This window comes from Onychostruthus taczanowskii, unplaced genomic scaffold, assembly GCF_017590055.1.
Source record: "Onychostruthus taczanowskii isolate IOZ18803 unplaced genomic scaffold, ASM1759005v1 scaffold25, whole genome shotgun sequence".
In the NCBI taxonomy this organism is placed as follows: domain Eukaryota; kingdom Metazoa; phylum Chordata; class Aves; order Passeriformes; family Passeridae; genus Onychostruthus; species Onychostruthus taczanowskii.
The window spans coordinates 9,489,663-9,516,380 of NW_024499796.1; the positions used below are offsets into that span (position 1 = coordinate 9,489,663).

At 50.3% G+C, this 26,718-nt stretch overlaps 2 protein-coding genes across 3 annotated transcripts; one reads left to right on the top strand and one right to left on the bottom strand.

Moving 5' to 3' along the window:
- Nucleotides 1-228: 228 nt before the first annotated feature.
- Nucleotides 229-12,048, bottom strand: RBM18 (RNA binding motif protein 18). The gene is made up of 5 exons (XM_041406440.1): nucleotides 11,916-12,048; nucleotides 5,947-6,073; nucleotides 5,315-5,401; nucleotides 3,472-3,557; nucleotides 229-2,108 (listed from the first exon to the last, which is right to left on the bottom strand). The coding sequence occupies exons 1-5, from the start codon at nucleotides 12,026-12,028 to the stop codon at nucleotides 1,949-1,951; spliced, it is 573 nt and encodes a 190-aa protein (XP_041262374.1). The 5' UTR covers nucleotides 12,029-12,048; the 3' UTR covers nucleotides 229-1,948.
- MRRF (mitochondrial ribosome recycling factor) lies at nucleotides 12,032-25,419 on the top strand. 2 transcript variants are annotated; one of them, XM_041406438.1, is made up of 7 exons: nucleotides 12,032-12,154; nucleotides 12,818-12,979; nucleotides 13,231-13,386; nucleotides 14,597-14,715; nucleotides 17,400-17,491; nucleotides 22,831-22,990; nucleotides 24,381-25,419. In XM_041406438.1, the coding sequence occupies exons 2-7, from the start codon at nucleotides 12,829-12,831 to the stop codon at nucleotides 24,456-24,458; spliced, it is 756 nt and encodes a 251-aa protein (XP_041262372.1). In that variant the 5' UTR covers nucleotides 12,032-12,154; nucleotides 12,818-12,828; the 3' UTR covers nucleotides 24,459-25,419. The 2 variants fall into 2 exon arrangements, with proteins under 2 accessions (XP_041262372.1, XP_041262373.1); XM_041406439.1 differs by lacking the exon at nucleotides 12,032-12,154 and adding an exon at nucleotides 12,237-12,364.
- Nucleotides 25,420-26,718: the final 1,299 nt, after the last annotated feature.

The following is a 26,718-nucleotide window of genomic DNA, read 5'->3' on the forward strand; positions in this document are numbered from 1 at the left end:
CCAACACAAGCACCCACCTGCAATAAAGCTCCCCCAGGTCTGAGCCTGGCTGGACACACAAGGCACTTCTGTTAGTGACCACGGCAGGGCAAAGAAATAATTAAAAAAAAAAAAAAAAGACTGATGCTATTGTACCCGAGTTCTGTCAGTGGACTTCGGCTGATGCCAAGCATTTACCACCCTCACTCACTTCCTGCTTGCCACCCTCGGCTTTCCTGGAGGAAAACATGCATTTTAAATGTTTATTGAAAGCTGTAAGAATTTCAACAAATTGTATTTAAATACAAATAAATATCAAAGGATGTTTCTGAGGAGAGCACAGCCACACACCCAGTTGAAGTCAGGTATCTTCAGGTATCTTCCCCATGGGAACAGAATTCAGAGCTGTTCTAAACAATGCAGATACAGACCCAGAAAGCTACAAACATTAGAGCACGGAGGAACAAACACAGGCTGCTCACAGAGGAATGTAAACGGGCGTCACTCACATTCAGAGGGGTACAAACTCCCAAGAATTCTACTTTTCCCTCTAGTCAGGTACCCAAAAACTAGGAAACAAACATTAACAGCACGAGACCTACTTCAGAACAATTGAGGCTTTCAACAATCCTCCGCCACAGACAGGCACGGCTCCGTTCCAGGTGCTCGCTTCGGCAGCAGGAAGCCAGCTCTGCCTGGAGGGAGGTGTGCTGCTGCTGCAGGAACACAAACCTCCCTGGGCTGTGCCACTGAGCAACTCCTGCCTGCACAAACGGGGGCTGTTTCCAAATTGTTTTCCCCCTCCTGTTTGAGACCACCATTAACCAGCTCGGGGGGAGCAGCTCAAGAGTGACCGATGAGGTCTGACAGGAGGGGAAAGCCAGACCATTGTCACCTGGACCTGAGCACGTGAGGTCTCTGACATCCTCCTGGCACATGCAGTCACAGCACTGTGTGCACAAAGGAGAAAATGCTGCCAGATTTTTTTTTTCCCTCAGATTTCTATTTTGCAGACATTTAGGGGGAAAATGTGTTGCAGATCAGATGGTTCAGAGCAATGCCTCCCATCAGATCTGTGGATTTGGCCCCTGGGGCAGTCCCAGTTCACCACAAACCCTGGTGCCACCTCACACCAGAGGCAGCTGACCATCTCTACCAGCCCATGGAAACCAAAGCTGGGCAGGACAGGGGGCAAACACGGAGTTCATGGCTTGCAGATGTCTCAGAGGCTGCAGTTACTCCCACACCCGGCTCACGAGGAGCCGCCACCATCAGGGATCACTGAACACAAATGCCAAAGCTCAGGGCACAGCACAGACCTCAGTGATGTGTAAATACACTAATTCCTACAGGCAGGCACACACCTACACCCTAAATGACACTGAAAATACCTGGGCTGTGTCATTACCATATCATAAAGTAACATTGTGGAGTGTGCAAATCAAAAGGTAAAATCAATTGGCCCTGGTGCATATAAAATATTGCATGCACAGTTACTAAAGGTGTTGCAAGATCTATTTAAAATGAGTTTTATTGAGATGAAAAAGTTTTTCCATTATAACTACAGCATGTTAATCAAAAACAAGTGCTTCTCCTTCCATTAAAACATGAATTGGAATACATTTCGTTCAAAAATACTTTAAAAAGTAATCAGTTAAATGGAGTATTTTTGGATGTGCCTTACTCCGAACGCTGGTTACTGTTTCTAATCTGGCTAATGAATGCACACTAACGAGAGGTTGCCTGTGTGTTCATCAGAGGCTTTGAAGGGAACCTATTTCTCTGAACAGCCTTCAGCTGTGAGCTGCACAGGCAGGAACGTGCAGACCCTCAGGTGTGACAGAGGGCTGTGCTGGCCGTGCCCTGCTCAGGTGGCATTGTCCTTCCCACTCTACAAAAGTACAAAAGCATTGGAGGACTCCAGGTATACAAAGCAGTGTTTCTTGCTACCATCATCCATTCATAAGCATCATCTTCTGGATTTCCAGGCAGCTCTGGAGTAAGGAGTAGTCCTTTTCTTATCTGGTGGCTTGAAGTAAGAATAAACAGGTGCTGCAGGATATTCTGCGTCTGGATTTTCTGCCATCATTTTCAGCTTGGCTTCAATGGCCTTTATTTTTGCACTGACACTGGAAAGAGAAAAAGCAGAAGGGACATTGAGCTTGATCTTAGCATGAAACCAACCTACAGAAATCCAGAGATTCTGCTGACATGAGAATCCTCCCTGCACAAGGAGGGGCCAGGCAGCCCCCACTGCTGCATCCACAGCGAGGCAGGAATGCCCTGCCCAGAGCCCACACTGCTGCATTTCAGCCTCTGCACGGGTTTGCTCCTGCAAGAGACTCCTCAGCACCCCAAAATAACAGCCCCTGCACCTATTCAGTGCTTCCTTGAGGACGCTGAGTGAGACAAGAACACGGCAAGGCTTCCTACTTCATTGAAATGATGTCATTTCAGGAGCTCTGAGCATGTGCAGCAGAGCAGAGCTCGGAGCAGGCTGCTGGGAACAGCAGAGAAATGAAAGCCAGACTTCCTCCCAGCTACAGCCCGCTCGGGATGGGAAAACCCCAGACTCTAATTAGGTCAGGAAGAAACATTATTTCAGCATTAGCAGGGTTTATCCCAAAGGGAGAAGCTATCCTAGGTTACACCCCAAATTCCTAGGACTTTGTTATTCACTGTCCTCCACTGGGTATGGACGGGGAGGAATGTTCCCTGCCCCACTGTGGCTTCTTGCACCATCCATCCTCACTGGAACAACCCCTTTGTGCCATGATGCAGTTAACAATCTGCATGACTCGAAGCCCTCTGCTCTTTCCTTCCTGGCCTGTTACAAGCTCATTTTATCTCTGGGCAAGTGCATTAATCTGGTCCTGGTTCCTCACAGGGTTCCACTGACAGAACACAGAGGAAAACCACACAAACAAACTGTGAATTAGCAAAGCAGCTATGTGCTTTAGGTAAATGCAGTGGTTGGGGAATTTAACCACATTCCACAGACAAGACCTACAGGCAAAAATCCACTGGCAAAAAAAAAAAAAAAATTAGTTTTGTGTGAAGTACTACCTGTGACTTTGTTTTAATCTTCTGCCACTATTGTGGAACCTCTTGCTCATTAAGCATTTTGCTGAACCAAATAAGCAAGTAAAAATCTAATTCACATGAAGTGCAGAGATTCTGGCCAAAGGAGCTGGAGTGCTACACATTCCCAACTCCCCATCTCACCTCATACCCCTCCTATTACCCTCCTCCTATTACCCTCCTATTACTATTTTCTAACTGGCTTTGCAGTTAGAAAATAAACTTCCAGTCTGAAGTGTCCCACATCAAGTGAGAGACTTCACAGGCACTGCCCTTTCAAAAACAGCTTTTTTGCCATGCTAGATTTTTAACACAAACAATGCCAACAACTCCAAATCTTACTGAAATGGAAGAAGTTGGTTCCCTGCCAGTCCCACAGCAGCGTTACCTCTCACCCAACCCATCTCCTACCTCAGGTTGGACTGGGGTGGCTCCGTGCTGGAAGATGGCTCCAGACTGATTGGAAGGATCTTCTCATTTTTATTGTGATCATATCTCTGCAAGCAAGAGACCAAGCACTGAGTCAGCTGCAATTAGGAACAAAGAAACACTTCCAACAGATGGACTTTAAAGCTGGATTAAGATCACCTCAGGTTTGGTGGAGCTTTTGCTAGGGGAGATTTTGGTGGCCAAACACTGAAACAAATCCCAACCACAATATTTGGTTAGTACCAACATGGAATGCAGGCTGGATACTGAACAGTTATGTGCATTGTACTGTGGATCCTTAAACCTTATGCTGTCACTTCTTGTTCCCCTCTACATAAGGCAGGAAGCACAGATGGTAAACTTGAAGGTAACTACTGCACTGTTTGCTGTGCTCTTTATTGTGCAGAGCCAGAAGGTAACCCAAGTACAAAACTGCACAGAATTGGGCAGTCCTGGGAGAAAAGATGGGAAAAAAAGGAATAAAAAATCAGTTAGCAACCCCCTCCTTTCTGTAGGAGGCAGCTTGTGAGTCTGTCATCTCTGTGGGCAACGGGCCTCCTGAACTATTTGCAGTGTTCTGCTTCCTTATTTCGCTTGGCACAGAGTCAGGTTTGTTTTTCAGCAGAGCTGCTCAAACCGACAGCGTCTGGTGAGCCTTGGCCACTCATCTCAGAGCTGCTCAGCACCGTGCTGCTCTTGTCTAAAACAAACTCTTGTTACAACGAGCCAAAGTTTTGCGCTGTTAAGTCTTTCCATGCAGGGATTGGAAAATGGCATGTGAAGCGGGGTGATTATTTATGCGTGTTCCTCCCCAGACCCAGGAGCAGCTGGGCAGACACTCACTCCTCCAGCTCAGACTCCCTGGCCTGATCATTCCTCAGGCATCCGGAAGCACGTGGCACTCCAGTAGCTCCACAGCTACAGAAAATGGAGACTGGATTTGCATGAGCTTGGATGTGCTGACAAGAGCTCTTGAAGTCAGTAACTAAAACAATGTGGTCTCCATTAATGAAGATACCTGGTTTGGATTTTTAAGCATCCAAAACAGATGCACTAATATACTTGATAAGACAAAGCAGGAAGCTGCTGGCAGGACAATCAACTAAAAGAAAACTATCCAAAGGAAAATAGCAACAGGCATCTCCTCTCTGCTTCCCCCAAAATTTGTTTATCTGAAAAGAAAGTTATTCAAAATAAATTGCTCTATCAAACACAAAATAGTAAATAACTGTAGGAGAAACAAGAAAAGAATTTTAAAAAATTAAAATAAGGATGTTCCAGAAGGAACTGCCTAAGTCAATCTTAAAAACTTGATTGTTTATGTGACTGAGCAAGGAATAAAGGGATATTTAGCTTAGATGCAGAGTATGTTACTTTAAAGTCAAAACTAATTAGAGCTGCTGCCACATAAGTGCTTTCAGAAGTGGAACCAAGTAACACAGTAACCGGTAATTGGGAATTTCCATACCTCTCCTATGCAAAAAAACCACAAAGGGAAGGATTCAAACTTCCAGCCAATTACTCACTAAGTTTGGGAAAAGTTAAAACATGGGCATTTAGAGAAGTAATCTGTTCACACTGCTCTGAGCAGAAACCCCCTCCCAAAGACCCCCAGGTTAAAGGGCCTGTCCTCACTCACAGCTAATCCAGCACAGCTCGGGCAGACGGGAGAAGCTGCAGATTGTAAACATCAACTCCCCGAGTTATTTCCTAGAACAGACTGCAATTCTTTTGCCAGGCCAAGACTGCCTCGATAAGAAGGCTTTATTATTAAAGCTTTTAAGTTTTGCAAAGGAAAAGCAATTCCTCCTTGCAGCCAGCTTACCTTGACTTGTGCGTGTGCCCACCGCACCACCAGCTTCTTGGAAAGGGCCAGCTTCCCATTGAGACACTGGATCGCCTTCTCTGCTTCCTGCACAGGAAGACAGCTCCATAAACAAACCAAGCCTTTAGTCAAAACCCACTCACATGGAAAGAGCCCTTTTCTCTTTGCTATTTAGCCTACTGTAAGTACAGCTCACTGACAGCACAGAAAGTTTATCCCCCTGTATCCCAATCCAGGCACACCTTTGAGACTCCCAGTACCCAGACTTTATCTGCCTTGCTGCTCCACCTTGCTGTGAATCATTTTCAAGATGCACAGTGTTGGGGCTCTTCTGACTTCCTTATCACCAGCTGCAAAATGGACCAAAGAATTGGCCCTTTCTGGTTAGCACTAAAAAGCAGGATTCAGGAGAAGACAGCAGAGGAGAAAGAAAATCACTGTTGCTGCTTCCAGGAGCAGTCACAGTGGCTGTGACAGAGCAGAGCTGTTAGAATCTGTGGGTTTGTGTAGACAAAGTACTGAATTTAACCTTTCCTGTTGTAGTTTTGAATTAGCATTACAAAAATAAAAAATAAAAAAAAGGGAGAGAAGCCAGTCATTTATATCAGAATTTTAGACAAAAAGCAACTTACCTGTTTGGTTTCAAAGTTGACAAAACAGTAACCCCTGGGCTGCCCTTCCAGAGCACCAGACTTGTGGAAGAGAAAGTCAAATTGCTTTACTTTGCCAAACTTCTGCAGGAGTTTGAGGAGGTGGTATCTGAAGGGAAGAGAAAACATTTATGATGTTTCATCCCACTGACATGAGGAGATAGACAGGAACCACTGACACACAGAGCTCACACTCAGCTGTGCCACACACACATTCCCAAATCCCTGCAGAGGAGGATGCCCTGAGCAGTGCCCCTTCAGCATCCACAGCTCTGAGCAGCACTACCAGTGACTTTCCAAAGCCCCAAGGCACAAAGCTCCCTCCCAGCAGTGCCAGCTGAAGGGCACAGAGATCTATTAATAGCTGCCTTTTGGACAATTATGCAATGGCTCCCAAGGGGTTTGGGAGGGTTTTGCCTCCTGCCTCACTAAATCACTCCTACTTTTAAGCATAACCCTCCTCTCTCTCTCTCTCTCTCTAGCCCTGATGTGAGCACCTGAAGCTCCATCCCCTGTACTCCTGTCCCAGCTCAGGCCCACAGCACCTGCATCCCTCAGGACCCTGCTCCTCCTGCTGCCCTCTCCCAGCACAAACCCACTCCTGCCCCGTGCCAACCGTGCCAGTGCTCTGGCAAGGACACCCCAGGGCACACAGGCACTTGCCTGAAAAAGATGGGGATGCAGGAAGACAGAATAAATAGAACAACCTGCAGCCAGGAATTGCCAGCAGGCCTCAACCAAAAAGGCAGCAGCCAGCCCACAGCATCATCCAGCCTAAATCTGCCAGTGCTTCTGGCTCAGACAGCTTTCCAGTGACATGTTCATGGAAGTCAGACACTTTTTCAGCCAATTATCTTCCTGCCATCCAGTGGGGAGTGTGCTGTTTCCAATAAAACTGGGGAAAGCCAGAGTAAATCTGTCTGCTTAGTATCTGGTGCACTGAGCAACTTGAAACAAGGAGCACATATGCTGTACAGGCCACATCTAATCCTGAAAGCTCTTTGCAGCTTTTTTTGGTTCCCTGGGATTGAAGTGTTTAACAGCACTGGCTGACCCAGGAGAAAAGTGACACTCATTGCTGCTTCACTGCCTGACCCCATCCCTGACATTTAAGAATTATTTAAGTGTTTAATAAGGGTGTCTTGGTCAGGGCTCATCTCCCAAGCAGCTGTATTGTGTTTGTTAGCAAGCCACACAGTCTAACCCCAATTTTCAGTGTTTAAGGTAACATTCAGTGCTCAGAGAGCCTACCAGGATAACACCAGGCACCAGATGAAACCTCCCATCTCCAGACATGAATGGTCAGCAGTGGCCCAGGGCAGCCAAGTGCACCAGGCACTGTCCAGATGGGAAGGGCAGACAACATTTTTCCTAATAAAGCCTGATAGGATGTCTGAAAAGAGCCTTAGCCCTTTGTTAAGCTTCAGAAGCCAGGCAAGAAAGTTCCAGGAATGTGAGTCATCCCACAGGATGGGTCACAGTGGACATTCAGGATGTGCACTTTTAAAGAGGTGAAGGTGCAGCGTGTGTACAGACGAGCAGTGCAGCAGGGCCAAGCTACCCCCCAGGGGAACACACACATTGTCATTGATTATGGAAGGCTTCCTACATCCTTTGCAACACCTATGAGCTCTCAAACTGCTCTGAAAGCAAGGGGAACTGGAAAGAGCAGGGTGAAGAAAAGGAGGTGATTACGCGGTAGCCAAATTTCACCACCTCACACTTCCAAAAAAGCAGACACAGATGTACAAGTGAAAACACTGACTTTGGAGATGTGATGTATAAAAAACTCCACGTGTTGGACTTCCAGAGCCTCCAAGATATGTAAATGCACCTCAGGTTTGTTTCTGTAAACACAGTGCTCCAAAAAGCCCTCGGAATTCCAGCAGTATGGAAATAAAGTCCTTACACCAGGATGCTGCTCCCCTTCTGGCCATTACAGAGGCAGGGGAAGGGCAGGGAGGATTCTCCCCGAGTTCTGCACTAAAAGACCCTGCAGCTGCCTTGTCAAAAGGAACTTTTTGGGGGTGTTTTTTAATTTTTTTTCCTGAGAGCATCTGCATTCAAATAATACCTTCTTAGCAGTGAGGTGAGAGTTGCTCCTTTAAAACAATTTTCATCAACAGTCTAGAAATAACTTATGTGATCTATTTTGTTTAGAACCCTTTTCCCAACCGTGCCTGCAATTTTACAACTGCAGGTCACCTCCTCTCTGTGGAGCAGCTCAGAAATCCTGTATAATCAATGTTTTAGGCTGTGATTATGGTCTGTTACTGTTAAAATAATGAGGGCATTAACAGTAACTTGACAAGCAGCTCTTCAGGCCAAGACAAGAAGAAGAAGACTGTCATGGAAAACCTGAAGCCTCAATAACCAAAAAAAAAAAAGGTGAGAAGATGTAAAAAGCTTTACTATGGCAACAACGTGTGTCACCCAGAGCTTGGAAGCGCTGGCACGGCTGCGGCCCCTCCGCGGATCCGCGGCCAACCTCCATCCCCACTTCCTGTCATCTGATGTGGATGCGAGACAAACCTGCAGCTCCCCCATTTCCTTTTCCTCCTCTCTTCCTCCTGGCACCCCGAGCTAGAACCCTTTTCCCAACCGTGCCTGCAATTTTACAACTGCAGGTCACCTCCTCTCTGTGGAGCAGCTCAGAAATCCTGTATAATCAATGTTTTAGGCTGTGATTATGGTCTGTTACTGTTAAAATAATGAGGGCATTAACAGTAACTTGACAAGCAGCTCTTCAGGCCAAGACTTACGGAAGAAGAAGACTGTCATGGAAAACCTGAAGCCTCAATAACCAAAAAAAAAAAAGGTGAGAAGATGTAAAAAGCTTTACTATGGCAACAACGTGTGTCACCCAGAGCTTGGAAGCGCTGGCACGGCTGCGGCCCCTCCGCGGATCCGCGGCCAACCTCCATCCCCACTTCCTGTCATCTGATGTGGATGCGAGACAAACCTGCAGCTCCCCCATTTCCTTTTCCTCCTCTCTTCCTCCTGGCACCCCGAGCGCTATTCAGACGCAGGCAAGGCTTCCTCTGAACAATGCTGTCCCAAGGACCCCGCGCGGGGACCGGGCCACATGCGAAATCTATTATTGCGAGGAATTCTGCCCCACTGGGAGCTGCCAGCGGGGGGCTGTGACAACAGCTTGTGCACACATTGTTTTCTAGGTGAGACTCATCGGGGATGGGATCCTCGACAAGCAGCACGGCAGCTGAGGAAGTTCAACACCCGCTCCTTCATGCCCCTGGAAAATGAATGGGCGTTGAAAGGCTACGGGAAAGCGGGCCATGTGAACCGGAGAGCTGAAAAGGAGATCTCTGCCTGCCCAAAAAGCTGGGAAGTCTCAGGCAGCTTTAGGAGCAGGAATGGGCAGAGGAGGCAATTTCAGCCCACCTGCCACAGGGAGACAGAACTGAACCATGTGGCTTTGCCCCATGGGGTGATGAGACCACACAGCTGAGCCACAGCGCGTGCCCTGCCCTGCCGTGGTGGTGACACCAAACCACGAGGAACCACCTGCTGCTGTCCTCATGCAGACCCCACGGCAGGGATCTCACGGCTCCCAGAGTGCCTGGAGACACCATCCTGTGCCACAAGCAGCTGTGAGGTCCCCTGGTGCCAGCTGTCCTGCTCCCAGCTGCTGAGAACACACTCGAGACCCCCAACAGCACCTGCTCCCACAGGCAGGCCGTGCCTTAAGGGTGCTGGACAAAAGAAATCACCCACACCCACTGCCAGCAGGGAGGAATGCCAGCTGAAGAGCCACCATAACCCAGTGCCCAGGGCATGTCAGCACCCCCAGCTGAGGCACAGTCACTCGGTGTGTGTGCAACAACCTCCCCAAAGCATCAGCTCCCAGGCTGTAATTTGTGGGCAGCCCTACATTTATAAATGCTGCTCCTGCAGCTTGTGCTGCAATGTGTACATTACCTATTAACTCCCCAGCACTTGACTGCAGCTCTAGTTTGCTCTTTAAATGGAAGTCTTGGATTGATTCAAGACTTTCTGATCTCGTTTCTCCTCGAGAGTGTCACAACCACTTATTAACTCTGCCAACAACTCAATCAACCTTACTCTGCCTCAAACAAATCCAACGTAGAAATAACAAAGGCAGCTCTTTAAAAAACAGATAAAAGCAGCAAATGCAGAAACATTTCATTTTCAGGAGTTTGATTTACTCATGCGAGTAGTAACCTTAACAGGAATAATTCAGAGGAACAACCAGAACTAGAGATGGAAGCCCTTAGCATGAGAGTAAGGGTCAAGATGATTTATAGAAATTTACTGACCACACACTTTCTTTACACTGACAATGTGCTGAAAGGAGCTTCCTCTTCTTTTATTCACAAGGAAATGGGAGACACAACATAATTTGCTGGAGAGAAGAGCCATTTTAAAGCAAAACAAAAAGCAAGACACAGAATTATAAAGCCTGAAATAAGCAGCAAGCACTGTTACTCATCACTGGGCAAACTTTAAACGTTTAGGAGCATGGAAGCACTCCAGGTTTGAGAAATCACCAAACTCACTTCATCCAAGTGATGAAAACAGTAAATTTTGCCATATTACTTATCTGGCCAAGTCTAAAAGGAACAACCTACTCTGAAAGGGTCTTTAGCAGCACTGAGGATCCTCCTGGGCAGTGAAGGATCAGTGCACTCCCACCCTCACCCTGCTCCTGAACCCCTGAGCACCCAGCAAACAACACTCAAGAACTTCAATATCGAATTTCACGTGGTCAGTGAATGTGGACAAACCACAGGGACAGAGCTGTGGGACAGAAGTGGTAATGAATGCAGAAACCTCCAAAGCTGAATGGCTGAAATCACAAAGCATTAATGATCCCATTTAGAGGCTATTAGGGAGCTGCTCTGCTCAGATGAACCACACTCAGAACAAACCCCAGCACCTGCACACAGACAAAAAGAGCCAGGAGGAAAAAGTATTCCACGACAGGCATACACAATAGTTAATCAAAAATGCTTGTTTGTTGTGAGTGTGCAAAGCCCAAATCGTTTTGGTTTGCTTTCCTTTTTATACAACCTAGTGATTTCACAGCATCCTATCCAAATATTGGACAGCACATCATATTCCCTTGACAATTCAGCTGTTCAAATGCTATGCTTGTGCAGGAGATAATTATCCATAGCCTGGAGAAAACATGAAATCCTCACACACACGTTTGATTCGTGCATTTACCTGCCACAGCAGCCGGCCCCAGCACTCCCACATCCTCACCACCCAGCTCTGCTGAACTCACGCCCAGCAAAACCCCAAAGCACAGCTGCTGCTTGGCAGGTCTGCCCTGCCCACCTGCACTTCCCCACAGACCCCGACCACTCTGGGTAGAATTCCCAGGGCTGTGCCTTGCTTTACCACTCCTTGTAGCACCGTCACCCTGAAAATCTCCAGCCTGACATTCTACCCGTGCCCAGTTTGGAGAGCAGGGATGTTTTCAGCTTCGGGGGGTGCTGCGGGGAGGACACGCACACACAGACACAGCACGCTGGGCGATCCCTGCCCGCACAGCACGGCAGGCAGGGCCGCTCCTCAGAGCTTTACAACCTCTGCAGCGGGCAAGGAGCCCCCCGGCCGCGGGGCACAGGCAGCAGCTGGGAGCGCTGCCCCAGCCGAGCCGCCGGGCAGGGCTCGGGCTGAGGCCGGGGAAGGCCGGGCAGGGCTCGGGCTGAGGCCGGGCCCGGGCAGGGCAGGGGAAGGCCGGGCAGGGCTCGGGCTGAGGCCGGGGAAGGCCGGGCAGAGTCGGAGAAGGCCGGGTAAGGCCGGGCAGGGCTCGGGCTGAGGCCGGGGAAGGCCGGGCAGGGCTCGGGCTGAGGACGGGCCCGGGCAGGGCCGGGGAAGGCCGGGCAGGGCTCGGCGCTGCTGCGGGAACACGGCCCCGTCCGGGGCGGCGCCGCTGCGGGGGCGGTTCCGCGGTCACTCACTCGGTGATCTTGGGGTCCAGGTTGCCGATCCACAGGCGGTGCCCGTCCTGCAGCGCGCCCTCGGACAGGATGGAGGCGTTCTCCAGCGGCAGCGCCTGGCGGCCCGGCTCCATGGCCCTGCGGGCTGCGCCGCTCGCCGCCACCCCGCGCAGGCCGCGCCCCGCCCTTGGCGCCGCGCGGTGACGCCACGCTGCGGCGCGGCCGATGACGCCGTCCGGGACGCGCAGGGCCGCGCTACGGTGAGCGAGGCGGTGGCGCCCGCCCTCCCCCGCCTTCCTTCCCCTCCCCTTCGCCGCCTCCGGGCTCCGATCGCGGCCCCCGATTCCCGATTGCCAGCCCCCGATGCCCGGTCCTCGGCGCGGCTTTCCACGGGGCACCGGGGCGAGCGGGCCGGGCCGTCCTGAGCGGCGGCAGCGGCGTGGGCGGGGCCAGGGGCGGGGCGGGATAAGATGAGNGCCGGGGCCGGGGCCGGGTGTCCCCAGCGCAGGGAGGGCCGCCGCCCCCGGTGGCCGCCAGCGGCAGCTCCGCGCCGCCGGCTCCGCGGGGCCCGAGTGCCGTGTGCGCTCCCGCAGCTCCGCGGGGAGTGCCCGGAGCTCCGCACGGCGCAGCCGGAATAAACCCCGTGAGTGTGGGGCTGTCCGAGCCCTGCGGCAGAAATGGCAACCTCAGCCCCGCCGGTACCGGCTGAGCCGCTCCCAGCCGTGGGCTGGTGTCACGGGCACATCTGGACAGATGTGCACGGGGCCGTGCCGGCACCGCGGGCACGGCTGGCAGCCGCCGAGCCCTTCTCGCGGCATGTGCCCGGTGGGCACGGCAGCCCCCAGAGCTGCCGCCTGCCCCCGGTAAAACCGGACTCGGTGCGGTTCGGCCCCTCGCTGCCCGGCTGCCTTCCTCTCCCGCAGGTGGGGCAGCCATGGCTCTGGCGCTGCGCTGCCTCCGGCCTCTCCCGGCGCTGCTGCTCCGCTGCTCCCGTGCCCTGCCCGGGGCCGTGCCCCCGGCCCCGCTCCCGCCGGGCCGCTGTGTGCAGCCGGTGCTGCTGAGCAGACAGCTGGCTACCAAAAGAGGTAAAAATGGCAGCTTTCTTCACGGTTTTGCAACCTCTCTTTCAATATTTATAAGTGTTGTTTAGTGTGTTTGTTTATTTTTGGCTGCTCAAGTGGCGAGCTCTTTACTCATTAAAAGTACAGTTACTTTGGTTTTGTTTCAGTTTGTCTTAGACTTGATTCTAAGTCTGAGCAGCACTTTAATAATATCTTCTTTCTGGTTTCTAACTAACTTGTCAGAAATAGAAACTAATTTTTTGTGTAATCTGCAGCTAAAGGTAAAGGGCAGAGTCAAGCCAAAGTGAATATCAGTGCTGCCCTAGTTGAGGATATTATCAATCTGGAGGAAACCAGTGAAGACATGCAGGCAGTCGTAGAAGCTCTGAAAGAAGATTTCAGCAGAAATCTCAATGTTAGAACCTCACCAGGTTGGTAACTTCCTCGTGTGATGCTCTGTAGCCTGTGAGTAAGGATACAAATCCTAGTAACGGACAACTCAGATTTTTTTCAAAATCAATTTTCTTTTCCTGGAGTTATCCAATTCCTACAACCCTGACATCCCAGCTTGAGGCTTTCTTCACCCTGAGCTTGACCAGGAAGGATCCATTTTTGTTAATAGCTTCCTGGAAATAGCTTTTTTAAGTGGGAGATGTCAAAAGTGTCTAACTGAACTGTTTGCAGATGTGATGAAAAAGCAGGTTGTCAGCTAATGGTGCAGTAGGGCAGGAAAAATCCAATTGCCATTAAATGATCCTTTTGGAAATTGCCATTGGGCTGGTGTCTGGCATATACAAACCTTTTTCTGCTGTGCATCTTTGTGGGCAGTAACCTGTACAAGCCTCCTTCATGGATCCTGTGTTTTAGGAAGAAATGTGAATGTTTGCCTAAGCTGCAGTTACTATAACACTCTGAACATTTGTAAGCATATCAAGTTTCAGGGGTAAAATTTAACATTAAACAATGACCAAATTGGAATCATTCACCACCCCAGCTCTGGCAGGGGCACTTCTGTCTTTAATGGAGCTGGGAAGTGTAGCTCAGTCTCTTAACTATTTATTTTAAACATAGGTATTTTTTTTAATTGCACTGATAAAGTACCTCCTGTCCCATGTGCCTTTTGGCCTGTTAACATTTTACAGCAGAAAATAGAGAGCAGATTAAGAGTAGCTCAGGGAGAAATGGAATACTTTAAATTAGGCAGTGTACAGCACCCCTCTGGGGGCCTGGAAAAAAATAGAGGGGTTTAAGATAGCACTGCTAAGTTAAAGACAATATTTGTCTTGATTTTTATAGCAACATTTTGATTTTCTTTAAGTTGTAAGAATTTAAAAAATAACCGTTTCCCTTTAATTCTTAACAATCCTGCTTAGTTTTCCTATTCTAGCAGCAAAAACAAACAAGAGTTTTGTTTTCACGTTTCTGTGCTTTAGAGCAGCTTTGAAATATTTAACTTGTGAATACACAGGGGATGCCTGAACACAAACAGCACCTGAAGTCTGAATAAACACTGTTTTTTCCTTTGTAACCTCTGCGTTTTGCATGGCAGGAGGGAAGCGGGGCAATGTGAACACGTTTTTCTTCAGCATCCCTGCACAGTGTTTTGTCTCACTGAAGCTCCCTGTGTTTGGTTCTTTTGAGGGGCCCTGGATCACATAACTGTGGTGACAAAAGATGGGAAGTTTCCGCTGAACCAGCTGGGGCAGATCTCACAGAAGTCACCTCAGCTCATGATAGTGAACATGACCAGTTTTCCAGAGGTGAGGACACACTGGCAGGGGAGATAATTGCCACGGGAACAAACAGGTCGATGCTGAGCAAAGGAGCATTTAGACAGAGTCAGTCAGACGTGGCAGGGCTGCAGGCTGGGGCTGGGCTGTGTCACTTGGAGCTGACACAGAGCAGAAGGGGCATTTTGCTGCTGACAGCAGCTCCCAGCCCCACGTGGCTCCCAGAGCAGCTCACCTGCAGCAGCACGGGGTCAGAGGAGAGTTACTGAGTGCTGTGGTTGCTCTCAGGGTTGCATCCAAGGAGTGCCAGAGTTACAGGGGTTTGCTTTGCAGGCGCTTTCCCTCAGTTGGATCTGCAAAAGAACACCAAGATCCCTAGATTCACTGTGCCCTTCCAGCCCTCCCCATTTCCCATGCATTTATGAGAAGTCTGAGCACACACACTCACCTGAACTGCACACATGGCTGCAGTGCTGTATCAGATCCCTCTTGTATTTGTTTCAGCTCCTTGTCAAGACGTGGCCATGCACAGAGCCAGACGTGTAGTTGGAATTTGTGCTGGGGACTTCATCAGACACCTCTGAAACTTGGTTATGTATTACCAGGGCTGCTGCTGTCCCTGAGAGTTCGTGAGAGGAGCCTGTGACCTTCTGAACAGCTTCCCAGGTGGGGCTGAGCTGGCTCATGCTGGGTGCTGTCACAGAGCTCGACTTGGGCACTGCTGGGCTTGGCAGCTCCTCCAGGGCAGAGCCCGAATTAGGGGCTCTGGTTTATCTTCTGTGAGAGACAAGCTCTTTTCATTTTCTGCAGGAGCCTTAGGCCTGCCCCTGAATGAGGCAGCAAATCCAAATCCCAGCTGAGCTCAGCCCAAGCCTGGTGGTGCCCTGCAGCAGGTCCCAGAGCCGGGCACGGGGCACAAGGTTAACAACTCCTCCTGCTCCAGGGCTGGAGCTGTGCCAAGGCTTATCTCTATTTATTTTGCAAAGGCTTTCCCCAATTAATTAAGTCAGCAAAGTCTCAGAGGAGGTCAGTGCAAGGCACTTGATGCCTAAGTGTTTCTTAGAGGGTATAAGGGCCCTGAGGAATGGAGGCCCCTCATCAGCGAGGTCCCGCGGCGTGTCGGTGCTGAGAGGGCCAGGGAAGTCCCTCCATGGCTTATCCCGTGCCCAGGCAGGAGCTCAGCCTGAGAAATGGGCATGTGAGCAATTAAATATCCTCTAGATAGCATTGCCCACGTTTGCTTCCTATGCTAAAGCAGCACTTGAACATTTCTCTCAGTACAGTTGCTTTGTACCCACACCTGTTTTGTGATAGATTGGACTAAAACCATTAGAGACACGATCACTTGATGTCATTATTTACAGCATACAGTCAGTAGTTCATGACACTTAGAAGCAAATAAAATTGCCTGAAGAGACTGAGAAATAAAATAATCATAGAAGAGGACTTGCAGAGCCAAAGTCTTCCCAAGAGTTATAAAACCAAACAGTGGGTTTTTGAATACAGTTATTTTTTCACAGGCTACAAGGGGATGGAGGCAATATTGCAATATTTTCCCTTCTCTCATTACTTTCTTCTTCTTCTATCTCCTCCAATATCTATGTTAAACAACACAGTTCTTACTGAGTATTTCTTTCCTGCAGAGCAGGCACTGTTCATGGAATAACACACTGACATTCCTAATGTGCTGAGATCATTTTGGTTGCATTCTCTCTGCCCTTGTAGTTTCAGGGGACAGCAGTTGTCTCCTGCAGAACACCAGCAGAGCATTCATTTCATTCAGTGATGTCACACATGAGGGACCTGAACAAATCTGCAGAGCTTCAGTTTGTGCCTCAGTTGGCAAAAGCTGAGCTTTATAAATACAGTCTGAGCTACATAAATACTGCAGCAGCCTGGAGCTAAAGTTAATGATGGCAAAGAGTATCAGAAATAGCATCATGCACAGGAAAAAAACTCCTGGGGCTTGTCAGAGTCAAGAATGAAGTGACCTGGCAGAGCCCTGTGGGTGTTCTTGGCCAAACTCTGCTTTAACCCCAAAGCCTGGCACTCTGTAGAGGTGCACTCCCACCTTGTGCTGGGGTGGAGCCCTGGAATCACCTTGCAGTCACCAAGCAAACCTGCCAGCCCACCTTCCAAACGCAGCAGAGTGCCAGCCAGCGGTGGGGGAGTTTGGAGAAGTTAATCCTCAGTTATGAGCTGTAAAATAAACAGAGCTGGGCACGAGCGCTGGTTCTCAGCCGTCTGCCACTGCCCTTCTGTCCTGTGGTCAGCTTGTGGTGCTGAAGTGGTTAAGTTCGTTAGGGTTTCAAAACTGGCACTGGGTGATTTCTAGGGAGAAACACTCAACTGGAATTTTTAAATGCTCAGAATCTTTCATCTCCTTTGCCACAGTCGGGCCCTGCCTTGGGAATTTATTGCGGTTTCACTCTGCGTTGCCTCAAACCATTCAAACGGTTTCAAAGAAGCCAAAGAGTTTTCTTTTGTTGTTGCTTCCCTTCCCCTCTCCTCCCGGCGTGCCCCCCTACCCCAATCCGGAGTTCCCCATTCGGTTTGATCAAAGCTCTCTGCACCAATGTAACTTCCTGATCTCACTGGTAACACAAGTAAATGTTTCCATGTTCCGTGGAGATGGATTGCCAACTATTGACAGAGCTCTGGCATATGGGAATGATTATTTCCTAATTCCCTTTACCTTTTGATCTGTTTTACAGAGCACAGCTGCAGCTGCAAAGGCCATAAGGGAGAGTGGCATGAACCTGAACCCAGAGGTGGACGGGACGGTGATCCGGGTGCCAGTTCCCAAGTGAGTGCCATGCCCGAGCCCTGCATCCTGCAGGATAACACAGAGCCCTGCAGTGAGTGCCCTTCAGAGGGTAAACATGCAGGATTGCTGCGTATCCCCATGCAGCTGCTTTCCAAAGAGCTGTAGTTCGGGTTCAGGGAAAAAATCTGAGCCCTCAGGAGGGTCTTGTGAAACCTCTTGGGAATGTCTGAGCTCTGTCACCACGTCTTGGCATCTGATGATTGATCTTATTTTTCATCTTCCCTCTGCAGAAAAAGCTTGGTCCTGGCTGGCTGCAGCACTTTGAAAGAGAGAGCCAAAAGCTTTTGAAACTGTATTGCTTAAATCCAGGGGCTGATTCTTTGCTGCCTTGCTCTAAATTCCTGCAATTGCACCAGCACAGAACAGTGGTGTTGAGGCAGTGATGTTAGGGGAGAGCAGCACCTTGCTGCAGAGAACACTCAAAGGAACTGATGAAAGTGAGGGGAAGGAAATTTATAGCTTTGGCAAAAAATCTGCTCACTCTTTTGTGTAATATGCAGTGTGTAACTGCTGGCTGTGTGGAAAATTGGGTGTGGGGCTGGAAAAACAGGTTGTCTCTGGGCAAGGGCTGGGCATCACTTCCCTCACCCAACACAGACCTTGAACGAGGCAGGAGGTGCTGCTGCATCCCTGCTTCAGTTTGGATCAGGAGAAGTGATCCTGGCTCTGCCTGGGAGTGGGGCTCCACTCAGATGAAATGAGAAATCTCCCAGCAGCTCCACCCGCTGACACACACAGAGCCTGGCACAGCCCTGGGTGGCACAAGCAAAATTCATCAGTTCCTGTGGGTGCTCAGACCTTATGGAGCATCTGAACACCTGGGCAGGTGTGGCTGGGCATGGTTTCAGCCATGGTAAAGGCAAACAGCTCCCACACAGGGCATGCACAAACCCCATGCACAAGCAGGTGACTTCTTGGTAGAGATGAACCAGGTATTTCTTGTGCTGTAAATCTCCTTTAAACATTCTGTGGAATTTTACCCAGCATTTTGATCAGTCTAATTGCAGCTTTCCGTTGCTGGTGGTGAGAGGCAATGACATTATCATTCTATTTGCTGATTTTCCTTCCCTGTGCTCCCTGCCCTTCCCCCATTCCTCAGGAGAGGAGGCAGAGGAGGAGGAGGGCACCATTATCTTTGTAATTGCTGAGGCTCCCGGGTTGCTGCACAGTGGTTTGATTGTTAATGGGCACTTGGGTCATCCTTGAATAGGAATTGCAGGGGAGGAAACTCCAAAACTGCAAATCCCAAGCTTTAACAAAATACTGTGTTTTAAAACAAATGTGTGCGGTCTGTCACTATCTTCTGTGGTGCTGCAGAGCAAAATCAGGGCTTCTCTTCCCAGGGAAGCTCCTGTGTTCCCCTCCTGTGTCAGGCTTGCAGCTCTTGGTCCCTTCCTGGCTGCTGGGGAGCCTGGCAAGTCCTGAGTTAAGGATTTTGGGAGCTGTGCCCATGGATCTGCCCTCACTGGCACTCCAGTCCCCTCTGCTCTCTAGCTCCATGTCTGGGGCTGTGGGAGTTTCAGCCACTTACCACAAAGACAAACACTTCCAGCCTGTTAAAACTCCCTAATGAAAAAGGCAGGGCAAAGATAATTATATTCCTCATTTACTTTTTAAATTTTTTCTTTTCTTTAAGTTTTACATTATTTCCAGCAGTTCATGAAAGAATATATGACAGAGATGCAGTGAAATTGCAAAATTACGTCAGGTATGCAAAACAAGCAACAAATCAGAGATGAAAAGACAATATTAATATTGGTTCTGCAGACTTTGGTTCTTTCATGAAAGGAGGCACAGTAAAAATGAAACCATATCCAAATTGTCCTTATCTGTCATTATAACACTCCTCAGTGTGACCTATCAGCTGGACACACATGTGCCATATTTTGCCTTGTGCAGGCCCAGCTGTGCTCCAGAATGTTTCAGCAGAGCATTGAAACATGGAGTTTGCTTTTCAGTATTTATTCCATCAGTTTGGTTTTTGCAATGCAGTTTTAACAGAAAAAATACACTCGTGTGGTTGGTGTTTACTTCTGCTGCCTGCCAGGATCCCTCTGCTCCCCAAGGCATTCTCCTGTTTGTGTGGCTAGCACTGCACAGGCAATATTTATTTGTATAAAAAGTAGCCTCTGAGGGTTTAAAAATAAAAATTAAAAAAAAAAGGAAAAAAAAAAAAAAAGAAAGAACACCATCCATGGGAACATTTGTATTGGTTGATCTCTTGGCCAAATTTGACCTGACCTTGTGTCTTTTATGGTATTGCCTCATTTTTAGATTCATCTTTTTTGGACCTATTGTGTTACACTGGATATTGTTTGTAAATCAGTAATATTTTTACACATGCTTTACTGAAAGCCAGATGACTCATTTGAAAGTTTAATGACTCATTGTGAGCCTTTTTTTCCCTTTGCCCTTTAAGAAATAAGCAAAGATACCTACTATGGGGAGAAAAGACCAAAAGATTTCACTTGGAAACACCCCAAAGCTGTTCTGAGCTGCTCCTGCTCATCATCAGGAGCCTCTCGCCTGTTTTATTGAGCAATAAATGTTGCAGCCCGTGTTTATCTGCAATTATGAATGCCGAGTGTTTAGTTTAGCTTGCTTTCCTTTAACTGATCCCTGTCCTTCACAGGAAATTCCTGGCGTTGGAGGTACCACTCTTACCCAGAGAAATGTCTTGTGCTGAGCTGAGCTGGGTTGTCCTCTCTGAGGGTCTGCTCTGGGGTGGGACCTCGAGGGCTGCAGTGCTGGAGGAGGCAGAAAAAATATATTCCTCAGAAAAAAAAAAGATGTGACCCCCCCTGCCACGTCAGTCAGCAGGTTTGCCCTGGGCCAGGCAGGACAAGGCTGTCCCTGGGGGAATGGCAGGGACTGACCCTGCTGCCCCATGGCAGCTGGGTGGGAGCTTGTCCTCATTCCCCATCTGACCCCCTTTCCCCAAGTTCAGTTCACACTTTGTTTTGGCTTTAAGAAGGGGTAGGGACGATGGTTGCTAGACAGAAAAGAAAACATACCTAAGGACAGCTTAAAAGTCCCAGATCTGGGGGCAGGATTAAAACAACTGTCCTTAGAAACCTGGGGCCTGGCTCGTGTTGATGGATTCCTTAACCAGAAACAGCATCTGCTTGGAAAAGTGTCTGTTTCTGGCATTATTGGTAGCATTGCTGAGAATTTACACACAGTCTGGCTGGAACATAAAACCCGCTGAGAAACTCCCCGGCGCTGCGCGGTGATAAAAAGAAATTGGTGTTAATAAAGACAGACAAGGAGGCATGAAAGCTGTGACCCCGTGCCAAGAAGCAGAGGAAATCTGGCAGTGCTGCATAAACAAAAACATTTCCTTCAAGGCTCGGCAGCCCCGGGCAGGCGAGCGATACCCTGGGCACAGCCCGGAGCTCCCCCCGGCTGCTGCTCCCTCCCTGCAGGAGGGGATGGCAGAGATTCCCAGCTCCTTCCCTGCCAGCAGGGGATGGCAGAGATTCCCAGCTCCCTCCTGCAGGCTGAGCAGCCAGCATTGACTCCCTGCTTCACCCAAAATGCTGCCTGGGAAGGTGCTGTGCCTATGAGCTGGCACTGGGGGTTCCAGGTGTGCCAGGGCTCTGCCAGGGGAGGTTGGATGTGAGAAGCCCCAGAGCATCAGTGCTGGGGTGCAGGGGAAGCACAGGGATCCCTGCTCCCTCCTGGTCAGCCTGTGCTGGCCAGAAGCCTCCTGCCACATGTGGTGGGTTAGGCTGGAGCTCAGGGAAAGGCTCTTCCCCCAGAGCTCCCCAGGGAACAGGCACAGCCACAGGGCTGCTGGAGCTCCAGGAGTGCTTGGACAACTCTCTCAGGAACTGGGTGGGATGTGGAGGCTGTCCTGTGCAGGGCCAGGAGTTGGGCTCTTCCAGCTCAGGGTTTTCTGAGATTCCATGTGACATTCCCTGGCCAGCTCCCTCCACAGGGAGGGGACAGGCCGGGGTGCCCGGGCTGGCTTGGCTCTCTGGGTCTGCCAGCTTTCCTGGCCATCCCGAATTCCTGTAAACACCAACTGCTTCTGGGAAACCTCTTCCCTCTGGCACTGTGCAGTGGGGATGGCTGCCAGAAAGCTGGCTGTGGGGCCTGGCTGTGGGTCCAGCTGTGCCCCCAGAGCCCCCCGTGACCCACACCCGCTGAGGGGCAGAGCCCAGGCACTCTCACCCCACGTTTCCTGAGCTCTCTGTGGAAAGAGTCCTAGCCCCAGGGTTTTAGTGAGCCAGGCTGCTGCAGCCAATTTCTAAATACTCCTGTGAAATGTTTATTTTGCAGTATCACCCCCACGCATTCTCCTGCTAGTGAGTCTCAGGGATTGCACCGGGGATTTTCCTTCTCCAGGCGGTCTGGAAACTCCAAGAGCTATGAAAATAATTAAAATATTAATGTTAAGCACTAGCAATTGACAGTGGTCAGCTGTGGGTCCTGGAGCGTGACCCGAGCTGAAGGGACACATCAGCCATTCCTGAGCCTTTCTGATGGCCAGACCCCCTCATCACCAGTTTTTAGTTTGGGATAGAAAGTTGAACATTTTTTTGGTGACACCACAGCAGTAACTGGCCCCACATCAGGGGGAGGGCTCACCAGAAGTTCTCCTGGTCTGAGTTACCTGTGGCTTACCACGTCCAGCAGCATCCTCTTGTCAACCCAGGTGTTCATATCATCTTGGTGGGAAATCCTGGTCCTAGTGAGCTGGGATAAGATTGAGTGAAAGAGAAGCTTATTAGCTTCCAGGTACATAATTCAGGCTCTTCAGCTGCAGGGAGGCAAACCCGAGTTTCAGGAGCAGACATTTCCTCCTGGCTTTGCAGTTTTGTGCTTTTTAGGATGACAATTTTCACTTGGTCTTTCGAGTCTGGAGCTGGATTTTTCCTCTTTCCCACACATGCTTTGGCAGCAGGAAGTAAGGAAAGTCTGAACATTTCAAGATGACTTTCAGGCACTGCAGCAAGAACTAAAAAGCAAGATTCAGTCCAAGATCCCCAGCTTAGGGCTGAGCTGGAAATTTTCCATTCTAGGTTCAAGGCTGCTTCTTTGGAATGCTGTGCAGAGCTGGCAGATGTTCTCAGGTGGACCAAAGCAGAATAAAAACGTGTCCTGAGCTGTTCAGTCCCTCTGCCCTGAGGCAGTGTCTCCACACAGAGCCAGCTCCATCTAAAACCAGCAGCTTTTGTGTGTCCCTGAGCAGGGCAGCACCAGTTGGAGAGGATCACTCATTTACCCAGAGTCCTGCACAGAAAATAAATCTGGCTGTGCTACACATGACACTGCTTTTCCTTTCGGTGTTTTTCCTCTCCTCTCCCTCCCAGGGTCACGAGGGAGCACAGGGAGAACCTGGCCAAGCTGGCCAAGCAGTCCACCAACAAGTCCAAAGAGGCCCTGAGAAAGGTGAGGAGCAAAAGCATCACCCAAATAAAGAAGTCCAAGAGCAAAGTGTCAGAAGATACCATCTGGCTGCTAGAAAAGCAGGTAATTTTTCTTTCCTTCTGCCATATTTTGGTGTCCCACAGCTCAGTGGTTTATCCCAGCCCTTGCTGACAAATCCTCAGCACTGAGAACCCAGCGGGGCAATGGACAGCCCTGGGCTGGATTTCTGGAGCTGGCAATGACATTTGTATCTGCTTTTTCTTTGTGAGGTTTGGGGCTTCAGTCTCAAAGCCAGATTTAGGATATGAGCCATTGTAAGCTGACACAGGGAAAAAGAATTCCCCAAAAGCTTTTGTACTGTGAGGAATTGTTGCACCAACCAGCAGCATTTAGGGAGCAAAACAATCCATGGCCATGGCTGTACCACCACTTTTGCCATGCCTGCCCACTGCAAATGTGTTAATGAGCATTGCTCCAGTTGCTATTAATGAAAAGGCTTGCAAGATTATCTCTGTTCTGAGTTTTTGGCTCCAGTTCAGGAAAATACTTAAGCACATGTCTAATTCCCTAAGAGCAGATGTCACTAAAGTCAATTACTTGGGCATAAACTCAGGCTCAAGCCTAAGTGTTCTGCTGAATTGATGCCTCTGAAGGCAGGCCATTACTTCTTAGCTGTTTGTTTATTAGCAGCTAAAGTTAGATACATTGCAAATGCTCTGGGACAGTTCTGTGTGTGCTCACAAAAATAAACATCGATATACAGAGCGTTTGTGCAAGCAGGAAAAATGGCCATTGTAACCAAACCCTGCTGGGAAGCCTCTCTCCCAGAGCACACAGATGTCTTCTGCACTGGTGGAGGTAACATCTCCAGTGGAATTCTTTTCTTGTACCCACATTTTCCGTTATGAGCCAAGGTCACTGTCAGGCCTTGCAGACAAGCAGATCTTGATCCCATGGATCCCGTGCATGACACACGCTGTGCCCCAGACTTTACCTGCCTGTTTTCATCCCTTTTGCACACTGGCCATGTCCATCTCTTGTTACCAAGAGAGCTGATCCCTGGGCAGGGCTTGAGCAATCACCACTTTATTTCTTTTTACAAGAGATGAACAGGTTGTTACGTGATGTGTGAGCTCCTGGCACTGACAGTACCTGCAGTGCCAGCAGAGGTAGCAGCCCCTCTTCCCTGGTGCCAGCACCAGCAGCTCTGTCTCTGCCCTGAGGCTCTCTGTTAAACCTGACCAAGCCACTTGTGCAGCTCAGCCAGGAGTTTGTGTGGGCCTCTCTTTTCAGAGCCTGCTCTCACACCCTGGCACAGATTCCCTGAGGGCTGGTGGGAACAAATCCCCAGGAAGAGCCAGTTATGGCCCCAGCACCACTGGGGTTCTGCTGGCACCTGAAGCTTTGTTCCACAGGGTGGTTTGGTCACTCCTTTCCCTTTAAACTGTGGCATCACCTCACATCAGCTCTGATTTGTACTGTCTTGCCACAGATCCAGCAAATGGCAGATGAGGCTGCTGCAGAGATGGACAAGCTGCTGGCAGCAAAGACCAAGGAGCTGCTTGGATAAACACCATCCCAGTGCCACAGTGCCCCTGGAGCAGGAATGCCACAGCCCCAGCAGCCTCAGGGGTGGGCAGGGGCAGCCTTGGCTGCTCCCACTGCCTGCCCTGGGGTCTGCTGGAGGGAGGGGGGAGCTCTCCTCGTTGTCCTTTATCCAGGTGGGAACAGAAGTGGATGAGCTGAGATTGAAAATAAAATATCAAGAAGGAGAACTGGAAACTGCTGGAGGCACAGAGGAAGGACTGCCCTGCTCACTTTGTGCCCCATCTTTGCCCCACGCCTTCAGTCCCCTGGAGCCAGGCCAGGCACGAGAGGAACCTGCCTGTCCTGCTGCAAACCTCAGCATTTATTTCTGCTGGAAATAAAGTCAAAATGAGGTGTGGAGCAGCAGCCTTTTGACAGCCAGGTGCTGGCTGGTGTGTTCCCAAGCAAGCATTTGCCCCTTGCCATGGCAGCAGGGTGGGCAGGGGCTCTGTGGGGAGAGAACTGAAACCAGTGCTGTCAGCACAGCTGCTTTAGCCAGGACTGAGAAGACCTAAAGCCAAGACAGGAACTTCCCAAAAGCAGCATTTACCTCCCCAGCCTGTGAGTCTCTGGCACCACAGCTGAGGGGCTGGAGGAGGTGCAAGCAGAGCAGGTCCTGAGCTCATGACACAGCTCAGCTCCTCAGAGTGAGCAGGTACTTCCAGGGCAGCAGGAGGCAGTGGCAGGAAGGTGGTGGCAGCCCCAGCCCTGCTCCCAAGGCATTTGGGTTCAAAGAGCACCAAGTGCTCTGCACTCCTTAAATAAACAACTCCCCAAAAGTTAGTTTGTGTGCCACGGGGAGGGGGAGGAGGATGAAGGATTTGCTCTGCTAGGGCCCCACATGTCAACAATTTCTCTGCTTTGTGTATTTTGGCCAAAGCCCTTACCATGATAAATGAATAAAGGAAGATGGCGAGCCCAGGGCGGTTCCACAGCTCGGGAAATTGCTTTCAGCCGATTACTGGATTTCTTTTGACATTTATCAACTGGGCTTTTTTTTTTTTTTTTTTTTTTTTGCCATTGTTGCAGCCTCAGCATCCCCACAGCAGCCTGGGCTGGAAGGGTTTCCCTGATACCTGCCCAGGAGCAGCAGCAGCTGGGCTGGGAGCCCCACAAAGCCAGGGCAGGTAGGAACTGGGGGAGCTGCTGCTGCTCATGGAGCCTTCTCCAGCCTCTCCCCATTCTCCAAGCCCTTGGGGTGGTGGCAGTGGGCTGGTGGAGGCAGGCAGTGGAACTACAGGGGGTCATGCACATGGGAATTTCCCAAATATTTAGCACTACACGAGGAATAAAACCTGTGGTAAACTACCCTGGTGCTGGGCTGGGGGCAGAGCTGCCTGGATGGTTGGTTCACCTGTGTCCCCCTCTCAGCCCCGTGCCCTGCATCAGCCAGGAGTAGCCACAGGGCCCACAGAAACTGCTCTCAGCCCTGGTACCACCAAAGCAGGGCAGATAGGACATGAACCCGGGGAGCTGTGCCCCCACTGTCCATCCTGCTCCCTGCAGGACAAGCATTAAAAAAGCACAGCCCCAGCACCCCCCCAGTCACACAGTACCACCCAGGAAAAGAGAGGATGGGCACTCACCACTGGCTGGCTCACAGGGTGGCCCTGGAGAGGTCCCACTTTCCCTTTACAGCACAAATCATCTGCTGCTCCACACCAGGAGCTACAGCACAAAGTCTGCCTGCTCCAAACACTCCTCCACTGGCACCAGCAGGAGCCTCTCACTTGGTTCCAGCCTGGATTGCACCCAGAGCTGATAAGAAGCTGCAGCTGATGCTGTTGGCGGGTGGGAAAGGAGCTCCAGCTGTGCCAAATAACCCAGGAGGGGAAGGGACGTGGGCCAGAAAGCAGCTGGGCTGTTTAAAGTGGGTCGGTGTCAGTGATGCCACATCAGCCACCAAACGGTTTGGCCTTGGCAGGGCAGAGGGTGAGGGAGGGCCGTGGCCAGACGCCCTGCTGTGCCCTGGGCTGTCCCCACCTCTCTGCTGACAGCACCTGCCAGCCTGGGCCGCTGGCAGGGTCCCACCTGGTGGGCACTGCTGTGGCCTGGAGGGGTGGGGGTCCCCTGGGGGTCACAGTCCCAACATCCCTGTGCCCATCCCTGTGCCCACCCCTGTGCCCATCCCTGCTCAGGACAGACCTGTGCCCTCCCCAGGCTGCCCAAAGCCACTCTCAGCTCCACCAGGATGTTCCCATGCTCCAAGCAGCTGGCCAACACCGGGGCAGGCACCGGGCTGC

Excerpts from the sequence above, each read along its gene's own strand:
- MRRF (XM_041406438.1), top strand. The coding sequence starts at position 12,829 with ATGGCTCTGGCGCTGCGCTGCCTCCGGCCTCTCCCGGCGCTGCTGCTC. Across the intron at positions 12,980-13,230 it reads ACAGCTGGCTACCAAAAGAG|CTAAAGGTAAAGGGCAGAGT; the intron begins GTAAAAATGGCA and ends TGTAATCTGCAG. Across the intron at positions 22,991-24,380 it reads TCTGGCTGCTAGAAAAGCAG|ATCCAGCAAATGGCAGATGA; the intron begins GTAATTTTTCTT and ends GTCTTGCCACAG.
- RBM18 (XM_041406440.1), bottom strand. The coding sequence starts at position 12,028 with ATGGAGCCGGGCCGCCAGGCGCTGCCGCTGGAGAACGCCTCCATCCTG. Across the intron at positions 6,074-11,915 it reads CTGGACCCCAAGATCACCGA|ATACCACCTCCTCAAACTCC; the intron begins GTGAGTGACCGC and ends TCTTCCCTTCAG. Across the intron at positions 5,402-5,946 it reads TCAACTTTGAAACCAAACAG|GAAGCAGAGAAGGCGATCCA; the intron begins GTAAGTTGCTTT and ends CTTCCTGTGCAG.